A 12,817-nucleotide genomic window follows, 5' to 3' on the forward strand; every position below is an offset into this window, starting at 1 on the left:
TCTAGACTTCTGCCTAGCAACAACAGATAAACACTATGCTTTCTGTTGTTTCTGCTGTGTCACTGAGTTTATCTTACATTACAAAATGAATCTTAAAAGCATATTATCTTTTTCTGCTTCTGTGAACACAAAATATAACAGTTATATGACATCCAAAACATGATGTCACAGTAAATAACTCTGCTTTTGTCTTTAACACATAAACATAGGAACTCTATTAAGGCTATTGGCAGGTTTAGCTGTATACACATATAAGCTACACTAGCAACCTAGGACAGGTCCTAGCTGGCCAGCTACATGAGGTGAGTGATTTTTTTTAACCCAAAAGGCCATATGTGTATATGAGCGTATGACCATTTTTAATGGCTGTTAGGTGCACTTCGGTCTAAGGGGCCGTTAAAAATGGTCTCATTGATTTATAGGCTAAATGGGGTTTTAACATAGTAATTCGTGACAAATTAATTCGGAACAAATCAAATTTCTTGTTGAACTTTGAAGAAGCTGCAGAATTTTATTTTTCAATAGTTCGCTCATCTCTAGTTATCAAATTCTGAACATTAAAATCACTTCTTTCCAGTATGAATTCTCTGATGTCTAACAAGATTTGATTTCTGTATGAAAGATTTCCCACATTGTAAACAAGAAAATGGCTTCTCCCCTGTGTGAGTTCTCTCATGTATAACAAGACATGGTTTCTGTGTGTAAGATTTCCCACATTGTAAGCAAGAAAATGGCTTCTCCCCTGTGTGAGTTCTCTCATGTATAACAAGATATGCTTTCTGTGCGTAAGATTTCCCACATTCTGAGCATGAGAATGGCTTCTTCTCTGTGTGACTTCTCTGATGTTTAACAAGACTTGATTTATAAGCAAAATATTTCCGACATTCTAAACAGGAAAATGGCTTCGCCACTGTATGAATTATCTGATGGTTAAGAAGATGTGATTTCTGTTGAAAACATTTCCCACATGCTGAACATGAAAATGGCTTCTCCCCTGTGTGAGTTCTCTCATGTATAACAAGATTTGATTTAGAGTTAAAATGTTTTTCACATTCTGAACATGAAAATGGCTTCTCCCCTGTGTGAATTCTCTGATGTTTAAAAAGAATTGATTTAGCTATAAAACATTTCCCACATTCTAAACAAGAAAATGGCTTTTCCCCTGTGTGAATTCTCTGATGTACAACTAGACGTGATTTATATGTAAAACATTTCCCACATTCTAAACAAAAAAATGGCTTCTCCCCTGTGTGACTTCTCTCATGTATAACAAGAATTGATTTATCAGTAAAACATTTTCCACATTCTGAGCATGTAAATGGCTTCTCCCCTGTGTGACTTCTTTGATGTTTAATAAGACTTGATTTATCAATAAAACATTTCCCACATTCTAAACAAGAACATGGCTTTGCCCCTGTGTGAATTGTCTGATGGTAAAGAAGTTTTGATTTCTCCTTAAAACATTTCCCACATTCTGAACATGAAAATGGCTTCTCCCCTGTGTGAGTTCTCTGATGACTAACAAGATGTGATTTACAGTTAAAATGTTTTTCACATTCTGAACATGAAAATGGCTTCTCCCCTGTGTGAATTCTCTGATGTCGAACAAGATGTGATTTACAGCTAAAATATTTTTCACATTCTGAACATGAAAATGGCTTTTCCCCTGTGTGAATTCTCTGATGTCTAACAAGATGTGATTTACGGTTAAAATGTTTTTTACATTCTGAACATGAAAATGGCTTCTCCCCTGTATGAGTTCTCTCATGTATAACAAGCTCTGATTTACAGTTAAAATATTTCCCACATTCTGAACATGGAAATGGCTTCTCCCCTGTGTGAGTTCTCTTGTGTATAATAAGATGTGATTTACGGTAAAAATATTTTTCACATTCTGAACATGAAAATGGCTTCTCCCCTGTGTGAGTTCTCTCATGTCTAGTAAGATCTGATTTAGATTTAAAACATTTCCCACATTCTGAGCATGAAAGAGCATTCTCCCTTGTATGACTTCTTTGATGATGAACACTTCTTCTGTGGCTTTTATTTTGCTTGACAGTCTGTGATGAATCAGAAGATTGAAATCCATCTAAAGGATCTGATGATAGATCTTTGCTGTGAAAGGCTGAGGATACATCTGAGATAATGGCATGCTCTTCATGTGTCTCTTCTGTGACACCACAATCATCTGTTCTAAAATCTGACATCACGTGTTTCTCAGAGCTCCTGGTACAGTCATCTGCCAAGAATAAATCTGAGTTTTATCATTTTTAAATAATAGAACCTTAAAATTATATATATTTTATAACAGTTCTATATAAAGAAAATCCATAAAAATTACAAGTCATGTAGCAAAATTCAAATATCAACTGACTATGGGAAAACAGATCACAATCTGACAGTAGACAAGTAGATGATGATGTTAGGTCACCAGGCTGTTCACTTGTATTTTCCACTCTTGTTCTGAAGCCAGCATCTTCATAGGTTCACCTGTGAGTCAGTGCTATAAGCTGGTGTCCGTCTCAAACACTGACCGCTAACTGCACTTAAGCACAAAACATGCAAACAATTTAAGTTGAAAAGCCCACCTTCTATCTATATCACAAATGTAGTAAATATATTATTGCTCATATACCACATTCATATAAATAATACCGGCATGTACTGTACATATAATGCTCTGTTCAGATCACATTTATGGGCTCTAACATATACACCCAGGATGTAAACATTGAATTGATGTGTATGACAGATACCATACAGTGACATTTAACTTTTTTTTATGGATTGTATGGATTACTGATGTATAGAAGCCACAGAGACCAAAAGCCTCTGGACACATTTACCTTTTATGTTATCAGTTTTCCCAACGTACAAACTAAACATATAATCGCAATCATGATGTGATCCCAGCCTATATAATAAGATTCACTCACAGACATAAAGGTCCATCATTAAATTACACACATATAAGTACATACTAGATACACACACAAATTACATGACTATACTGTACACATGTTGAGCATTACTGATACACATTACTTGCTTATACAGTATATACACTCACCTAAAGAATTATTAGGAACACCTATTCTAGTTCTCATTAATTATCTAGTCAACCAATCACATGGCAGTTGCTTCAATGCATGTAGGGTTGTGGTCCTGGTCAAGACAATCTCCTGAACTCCAAACTGAATGTCAAAATAGGAAAGAAAGGTGGGCTACAACAGCAGAAGACCCCACCGGGTACCACTCACTACAAATAGGAAAAAGAGGCTACAATTTGCACGAGCTCACCAAAATTGGACTGTTGAAAACTGGAAAAATGTTGCCTGGTCTGATGAGTCTCGATTTCTGTTGAGACATTCAAATGGTAGAGTCCGAATTTGGCATAAACAGAATGAGAACATGTATCCATCATGCCTTGTTACCACTGTGCAGGCTGGTGGTGTAATGGTGTGGGGGATGTTTTCTGGGCACACTTTAGGCACCTTAGTGCCAATTGGCCATCGTTTAAATGCCACGGGCTACCTGAGCATTGTTTCTGACCATGTCCATCCCTTCATGACCACCATGTACCCATCCTCTGATGGTTACTTCCAGCACGATAATGCACCATGTCACAAAGCTCAAATTATTTCAAATTGGTTTCTTGAACATGACAATGAGTTCACTGTACTAAAATGGCCCCCACAGTCACCAGATCTCAACCCAATAGAGCATCTTTGGGATGTGGTGGAACAGGAGCTTTGTGCCCTGGATGTGCATCCCTCAAATCTCCATCAACTGCAAGATGCTATCCTATCAATATGGGCCAACATTTCTAAAGAATGCTATCAGCACCTTGTTGAATCAATGCCACGTAGAATTAAGGCAGTTCTGAAGGCAAAAGGGGGTCCAACACCATATTAGTATGGTGTTCCTAATAATTCTTTAGGTGAGTGTATATATATATATATATATATGAGAAAAAAAGAGGACTGCACTCCAAATTGTGATGAAAATCCAAGCTGTTTTATTCACCCATAGTATGGCAAATCTTGCGACGTTTCAGCTCATACGAGCCTTCCTCGAGCTGAAACGTCGCAAGATTTTCCATACTATGGGTGAATAAAACAGCTTGGATTTTCATCACAATTTGGAGTGCAGTCCTCTTTTTTCTCTTTTATACTATTGGGGATTGCCGTCACCCTCTTTTGGACTTTGCACCCATTCTCAGGTTGGTGCTCCCATTGGACTTTCTCTTTTATATATATATATATATATATATATATATATATATACACACAGTACAGACCAAAAGTTTGGACACACCTTCTTATTCAAAGAGTTTTCTTTATTTTCATGACTGAAAATTGTAGATTCACACTGAAGGCATCAAAACTATGAATTAACACATGTGGAATTATATACATAACAAAAAAGTGTGAAACAACTGAAAATATGTCATATTTTAGGTTCTTCAAAGTAGCCACCTTTTGCTTTGATTACTGTTAGCACACTCCTGGCATTCTCTTGATGAGCTTCAAGAGGTAGTCACCTGAAATGGTTTTCACTTCACAGGTGTGCCCTGTCAGGTTTAATAAGTGGGATTTCTTGCCTTATAAGTGGGATTGGGACCATCAGTTGCGTTGTAGAGAAGTCAGGTGGATACACAGCTGATAGTCCTACTGAATAGACAGTTAGAATTTGTATTATGGCAAGAAAAAAGCAGCTAAGTAAAGAAAAACGAGTGGCCATCATTACTTTAAGAAATGAAGGTCAGTCAGTCAAAACTTTGAAAGTGTCCCCAAGTGCAGTCACAAAAACCATCAAGCGCTACAAAGAAACTGTCTCGGCTCACATGCGGCCCGCCCCAGGAAAGGAAGACCAAGAGTCACCTCTGCTGCGGAGGATAAGTTCATCCGAGTCACCAGCCTCAGAAATCGCAGGTTAACAGCAGCTCAGATTAGAGACCAGGTCAATGCCGCACAGAGTTCTAGCAGCAGACACATCTCTAGAACAACTGTTAAGAGGAGACTGTGTGAATCAGGCCTTCATGGTAGAATATCTGCTAGGAAACCACTGCTAAGGACAGGCAACAAGCAGAAGAGACTTGTTTAGGCTACAGAACACAAGGAATGGACATTAGACCAGTGGAAATCTGTGCTTTGGTCTGAGGAGTCCAAATTTGAGATCTTTGGTTCCAACCACCGTGTCTTTGTGCGACGCAGAAAAGGTGAACGGATGGACTCTACATGCCTGGTTCCCACCGTGAAGCATGAAGGAGGAGGTGTGATGGTGTGGGGTGCTTTGCTGTTGACACTGTTGGGGATTTATTCAAAATTGAAGGCATACTGAACCAGCATTGCTACCACAGCATCTTGCAGCGGCATGCTATTCCATCCGGTTTGCGTTTAGCTGGACCATCATTTATTTTTCAACAGGACAATGACCCCAAACACACCTCCAGGGTGTGTAAGGGCTATTTGACCATAAAGGAGAATGATGGGGTGCTGCGCCAGATGACCTGGCCTCCACAGTCACCGGACCTGAACCCATTCGAGATGGTTTGGGGTGAGCTGGACCGCAGAGTGAAGGCAAAAGGGCCAACAAGTGCTAAGCATCTCTGGGAACTCCTTCAAGACTGTTGGAAGACCATTTCAGGTGACTACCTCTTGAAGCTCATCAAGAGAATGCCAGGAGTGTGCAAAGCAGTAATCAAAGCAAAAGGTGGCTACTTCGAAGAACCTAGAATATGACATATTTTCAGTTGTTTCACACTTTTTTGTTATGTATATAATTCCACATGTGTTAATTCATAGTTTTGATGCCTTCAGTGTGAATCTACAATTTTTATAGTCATGAAAATAAAGAAAACTCTTTGAATGAGAAGGTGTGTCCAAACTTTTGGTCTGTACTGTGTATATATATATATATATATATATATATATATATATATGTATAAGGGGCCATCATTGATGGAAGGTATTTGTAACCGAGGTTCCTGGCCTCAGTGAGGTAAGAGACGGTAGTTTTAATTGTCAGCGGCAGCTAGTGCTGATTGACACTGGTTGTTGTTAGAATGGCTCTAAAGCCGATCCGGGCCGACTCTTACTGGGAGTTGTGTGGGTGGCTGTTCCCCACTTTCCAGGCCGGGTCTTTATGGCCTATATAAAAACCCAGCCAGCAGTCTTAGCTAGGTGTGGATTATTCTCCATCTGATAGGGAAGCTGTGAAGTCTCTGTGCTTTGAGATCTAAGGATGTGTGCCGTGCTAAAGGGCTGAGAGCTGCATTGCTGGAAAGCAGGCCCCTAAAGCCTGTTGTGGACTGCTGCTGACAAAACCGCTGACAAGGTGAATGTTTTTTGTTCTGTGGACTTGCCATGGTGTGAATGAACACCAAGACGGCAAACTGTAATTTTGTTTATGTATGAATAAACACTGAACTGTTTAAGTTAAAGACTTTGTTTTTGCCTCTGTACTTCGTCCGCTAATCTGCCTACTAGAGCGAATCCCCACAATTGGTGTCGGATGTGGGCAAAAGCAGTGAGGCAGGCCTGAAGGCCGAAAAGTTTTTAGTTTTTCCCGGGCACAAGTGCATGTCCTAAATTAAGTCGGCAAGGTTACGACCTATGTCGCCTGACAAAATGGTGGCAGTCGTGAAAGCCCTCGTAGAGGCTAACTTGCAGCAGCGGGAGGCTAACAAGCAGCAGCAGGAAACTAACCAGCTGCTATTACAACATGTAATGGCGTTTCAAGTGACTGGAGCGTCCCAGAACGTCCACGATACCAGGAAAGCTGTCCGTGCGGAGATCCCTAAGATGTCCCCCTCGGATGATGTCGAGACCTATCTGGCGATGTTTGAAAAGGTAGCCGTAAGGAAAAAGTTACCCCGAGACCAGTGGGCTGAGGTCGTCACTCCATTCCTGGCGTCTGGACCCCAGCAAGTGTTTTTTTGATTTCCCCGATGATCAAGCGGCCGACTACCCGACCGTAAAAGGTGAGATCCTGGTGAGACTGGGGGTGAATGTATTGGTCCGGGCTCAGCAGGTGCACCAGTGGGAATTTAACTCGGCTGAACCCGCCAGACCACAATATTATGACCTGCTACACCAGTTGCAGAAATGGCTGCAGTGACTCCCACTGCTATGCTGGACCGTCTGTTGGCGGATGTGTTTTGGAGGGCTTTGCCGTACCCTCTCCAGCACTGAATCGGCCAGGTGTCTCCTGGTAATGCCTTAGAGATGGTCAACCTGGTGGAGTGCTACGAGGCCACCAGACATCTGCAAGGGGGTTCTTTTGGGAGGGGGCCAGTCAAACTCCGGAAAGCTCCACCCCAGACCCGGAGGCCGGTGCCAGCCAAACCCGCCTGGGACGTATCCCCTGCAGACCCAGCCCCGGTGGTTTGCTGGTGGTGTCACGAGCCTGGACACATAAGGGCCGACTGTCCCCATCGGGGTGAACTCATGGATACCAACTATGGCTACCGCCACTCATTGTATGCCAGGAAGCTGTGTGCCACAGGTACCTCTGAGACTGTAGACAATAGCCACCTGTGTCAGGTGGAAGTGGGGGACACTCTGGTGGTAGCACTGCTGGATTCAGGGAGCCTGGTGTCCCTGGTAAGAGCTACCCTGGTGCGGCTCTTTCAGTATACTGGCCGGAAGGTCGGCGTTGTGTGCATTCATGGGGACTATCCCACCGCCCTGGTCTCTCTATCAACGGTGGCAAGCAGGTTGACTCATGAGGTGGCCGTCGCTATAAAATTACCGTATGAACGAAAGATTGGGAGAGACTTTCCCCGGTTTCCCGGCACTATGGCCGGATACCAAAGTTACTGATACCCGTGAAACAGATGTAACCCTAGCAGAGTGGCAGGGGGGAAACCAGAACCCTGGGAACCTGAGTCCGAAGTGCCAGTGGTAGGGGTGACCGCCACTTCGGTGAAGAGGGGGAGACATCCCCGCTAAGTGTGATGGTGGGAGACAGGGAGGACTTGCCGCCAGGTCTGGAGCTAGCCGACCTCAATATCTCCGGGGATAATTTTGGTACTGCATAACACCGGGACCCAACTCTATCCCGAGCCTGGGAAAATGTATTATTAATAGATGGGGAACCACAACAACCTGGGGAAGAGTTGATGTTTCCCCATTTTGTGGTTCATCGTGTTAGAGTTAGCCCACTAGCATGTTCTCGGGGGTCATCTAGGAATACAAAAAAAGCAGGACCGGATTCTACAGCGGTTTTACTGGCCCAGTGTGTTCAGAGAGGTAGAAGAATATTGTAAATCTTGTCCAACCTGCCAGATAACGAGCCCCCAGCCACATTTCCGTAGTCCCCTGGTACCCCTCCCGATTATCGAGGTCCCGTTCGAGCGAATCGCTATGGATCTCGTAGGCCCAGTACCAAAGTCTGCTAGAGGACACCAATACATGTTGGTCGTCCTCGACTACGCCACTCGGTACTCAGAGGTGGTGCCACTGCGGCATACATCAGCCAAACTTATAGCTAAGGAGATAATGGAGATGTTTTTTTCGCGTGGGTCTGCCTAAGGAGGTTCTGACTGACCAAGGGACCCCATTTATGTCCAAGGTCATGAGGGAACTCTGTAAGTTGCTCCACATAAAACAGCTACGGACATCCGTGTACCATCCGCAAACGGATGGCCTCGTAGAGAGGTTTAATCAAACATTAAAAAATATGCTACAAAGAGTGGTCTCTAAGGATGGGAGGGACTGGGACCTTCTTCTGCCCTTTCTCATGTTCGCAGTGCGAGAGGTGCCCCAGGCCTCTATTGGGGTCTCGCCCTTTGAACTGCTATACGGCAGACACCCTCGCGGTCTGTTGGATGTGGCCAAAGAGGCGTGGGAACAACCAACACCGCACAGAAGTGTTGTTGAGTACATCACCCAGATGCAAGGACGGGTGGAAACAGTTTTACCTCTGGTTAGGGAGCATATAGAGGCAGCGCAGCGAGCCCAGAGTAGGATCTATAATAGTCAGGCTCGGGTCCAGACCTTTAACCCGGGTGATCGGGTATTGGTTCTGGTACCAACCATAGACAGTAAGTTCCTAGCTAGGTGGCAGGGGCCCTACGAGGTGCTTTAAAAAATGGGAGGGGTAGAATACAAGGTACACCAGCCAGGGAGGCGAAAGCCAGAGCAGTTGTACCATGTGAATCTGCTCAAACCCTGGAAAGATAGGGAAACCTGTACAGAAGACAGCCCACAACCAGGGTTCCTAGGGAAGGCGGTTTCGGCCCCTCTGTCTGAAGCAAGGGAAGCGGCTGCCACAGTGAAAATTGCTGACAGCCTTTCCTCTAAACAGGCTCAGGAAGCAAGGGAGTTCACTAGTCGGAACACCGATGTGTTCTCAGACCTTCCTGGACACACTTCCATAGTCCGACATGACATTATCACTGAGCCTCAGGCAAAAGTCTGGTTAAAACTATACCGGGTACCCGAGGCTCGGCAACAAGCCATCGCGGAGGAAGTGCAGCTAATGCTCCAGCTAGGTGTTATTGTATGATATTGAAGTGAATGGGCCAGTCCACTAGTCTTAATACCCAAGCCGGACGGGACATTGCGGTTCTGTAACGGAGTTCCGCAAACTGAATGAGGTGTCCAAGTTTGATGCATATCCCATGCCCCGAGTGGATGAGCTTATTGAGAAGTTGGGTCAAGCCCGGCATTTTTCTGTGTTGGACCTCACCAAAGGGTACTCGCAGATATCCTTGACGGAGGCTGCCATGGAAAAAAAGGCTTACATCACGCCAGAGGGTCTGTATCAAGGTATTACCATTTGGTCTACATGGCGCTCCCGCCACGTTTCAAAGGCTAATGGACATCGTCAGTTGAGACATTCAAATGGTAGAGTCCGAATTTGGCATAAACAGAATGAGAACATGTATCCATCATGCCTTGTTACCACTGTGCAGGCTGGTGGTGTAATGGTGTGGGGGATGTTTTCTGGGCACACTTTAGGCACCTTAGTGCCAATTGGCCATCGTTTAAATGCCACGGGCTACCTGAGCATTGTTTCTGACCATGTCCATCCCTTCATGACCACCATGTACCCATCCTCTGATGGTTACTTCCAGCACGATAATGCACCATGTCACAAAGCTCAAATTATTTGAAATTGGTTTCTTGAACATGACAATGAGTTCACTGTACTAAAATGGCCCCCACAGTCACCAGATCTCAACCCAATAGAGCATCTTTGGGATGTGGTGGAACAGGAGCTTTGTGCCCTGGATGTGCATCCTTCAAATCTCCATCAACTGCAAGATGCTATCCTATCAATATGGGCCAACATTTCTAAAGAATGCTATCAGCACCTTGTTGAATCAATGCCACGTAGAATTAAGGCAGTTCTGAAGGCAAAAGGGGGTCCAACACCATATTAGTATGGTGTTCCTAATAATTCTTTAGGTGAGTGTGTATATATATATATATATATATATATATATATATATGAGAAAAAAAGAGGACTGCACTCCAAATTGTGATGAAAATCCAAGCTGTTTTATTCACCCATAGTATGGCAAATCTTGCGACGTTTCAGCTCATACGAGCCTTCCTCGAGCTGAAACGTCGCAAGATTTTCCATACTATGGGTGAATAAAACAGCTTGGATTTTCATCACAATTTGGAGTGCAGTCCTCTTTTTTCTCTTTTATACTATTGGGGATTGCCGTCACCCTCTTTTGGACTTTGCACCCATTCTCAGGTTGGTGCTCCCATTGGACTTTCTCTTTTATATATATATATATATATATATATATATATATACACAGTACAGACCAAAAGTTTGGACACACCTTCTTATTCAAAGAGTTTTCTTTATTTTCATGACTGAAAATTGTAGATTCACACTGAAGGCATCAAAACTATGAATTAACACATGTGGAATTATATACATAACAAAAAAGTGTGAAACAACTGAAAATATGTCATATTTTAGGTTCTTCAAAGTAGCCACCTTTTGCTTTGATTACTGTTTGCACACTCCTGGCATTCTCTTGATGAGCTTCAAGAGGTAGTCACCTGAAATGGTTTTCACTTCACAGGTGTGCCCTGTCAGGTTTAATAAGTGGGATTTCTTGCCTTATAAGTGGGGTTGGGACCATCAGTTGCGTTGTAGAGAAGTCAGGTGGATACACAGCTGATAGTCCTACTGAATAGACAGTTAGAATTTGTATTATGGCAAGAAAAAAGCAGCTAAGTAAAGAAAAACGAGTGGCCATCATTACTTTAAGAAATGAAGGTCAGTCAGTCAAAACTTTGAAAGTGTCCCCAAGTGCAGTCACAAAAACCATCAAGCGCTACAAAGAAACTGTCTCGGCTCACATGCGGCCCGCCCCAGGAAAGGAAGACCAAGAGTCACCTCTGCTGCGGAGGATAAGTTCATCCGAGTCACCAGCCTCAGAAATCGCAGGTTAACAGCAGCTCAGATTAGAGACCAGGTCAATGCCGCACAGAGTTCTAGCAGCAGACACATCTCTAGAACAACTGTTAAGAGGAGACTGTGTGAATCAGGCCTTCATGGTAGAATATCTGCTAGGAAACCACTGCTAAGGACAGGCAACAAGCAGAAGAGACTTGTTTAGGCTACAGAACACAAGGAATGGACATTAGACCAGTGGAAATCTGTGCTTTGGTCTGAGGAGTCCAAATTTGAGATCTTTGGTTCCAACCACCGTGTCTTTGTGCGACGCAGAAAAGGTGAACGAATGGACTCTACATGCCTGGTTCCCACCGTGAAGCATGAAGGAGGAGGTGTGATGGTGTGGGGTGCTTTGCTGTTGACACTGTTGGGGATTTATTCAAAATTGAAGGCATACTGAACCAGCATTGCTACTACAGCATCTTGCAGCGGCATGCTATTCCATCCGGTTTGCGTTTAGCTGGACCATCATTTATTTTTCAACAGGACAATGACCCCAAACACACCTCCAGGGTGTGTAAGGGCTATTTGACCATGAAGGAGAATGATGGGGTGCTGCGCCAGATGACCTGGCCTTCACAGTCACCGGACCTGAACCCATTCGAGATGGTTTGGGGTGAGCTGGACCGCAGAGTGAAGGCAAAAGGGCCAACAAGTGCTAAGCATCTCTGGGAACTCCTTAAAGACTGTTGGAAGACCATTTCAGGTGACTACCTCTTGAAGCTCATCAAGAGAATGCCAGGAGTGTGCAAAGCAGTAATCAAAGCAAAAGGTGGCTACTTCGAAGAACCTAGAATATGACATATTTTCAGTTGTTTCACACTTTTTTGTTATGTATATAATTCCACATGTGTTAATTCATAGTTTTGATGCCTTCAGTGTGAATCTACAATTTTTATAGTCATGAAAATAAAGAAAACTCTTTGAATGAGAAGGTGTGTCCAAACTTTTGGTCTGTACTGTGTGTATATATATATATATATATATATATATATATATATATGTATAAGGGGCCATCATTGATGGAAGGTATTTGTAACCGAGGTTCCTGGCCTCAGTGAGGTAAGAGACGGTAGTTTTAATTGTCAGCGGCAGCTAGTGCTGATTGACACTGGTTGTTGTTAGAATGGCTCTAAAGCCGATCCGGGCCGACTCTTACTGGGAGTTGTGTGGGTGGCTGTTCCCCACTTGGCCTATATAAAAACCCAGCCAGCAGTCTTAGCTAGGTGTGGATTATTCTCCATCTGATAGGGAAGCTGTGAAGTCTCTGTGCTTTGAGATCTAAGGATGTGTGCCGTGCTAAAGGGCTGAGAGCTGCATTGCTGGAAAGCAGGCCCCTAAAGCCTGTTGTGGACTGCTGCTGACAAAACCGCTGACAAGGTGA

General features: G+C 43.5%; 1 protein-coding gene across 2 annotated transcripts in view; it reads right to left on the bottom strand.

Annotated features, from left to right (window-relative positions):
* Positions 1-259: 259 nt before the first annotated feature.
* Positions 260-12,817, bottom strand: part of LOC122933675 (gastrula zinc finger protein XlCGF57.1-like) — a 376,277-nt gene continuing 363,719 nt past the window's right edge. For both annotated transcript variants that reach the window (XM_044288622.1, XM_044288621.1), the window contains exon 2: positions 260-2,239. In XM_044288622.1, coding sequence (XP_044144557.1) covers positions 564-2,207 — 1,644 coding nt within the window. In that variant the 5' untranslated portion in view covers positions 2,208-2,239 and the 3' untranslated portion in view covers positions 260-563. The remainder of the gene's footprint in view (positions 2,240-12,817) is intronic.

The sequence above is a fragment of the Bufo gargarizans genome, chromosome 4 (assembly GCF_014858855.1).
Source record: "Bufo gargarizans isolate SCDJY-AF-19 chromosome 4, ASM1485885v1, whole genome shotgun sequence".
Lineage (NCBI taxonomy): Eukaryota > Metazoa > Chordata > Amphibia > Anura > Bufonidae > Bufo > Bufo gargarizans.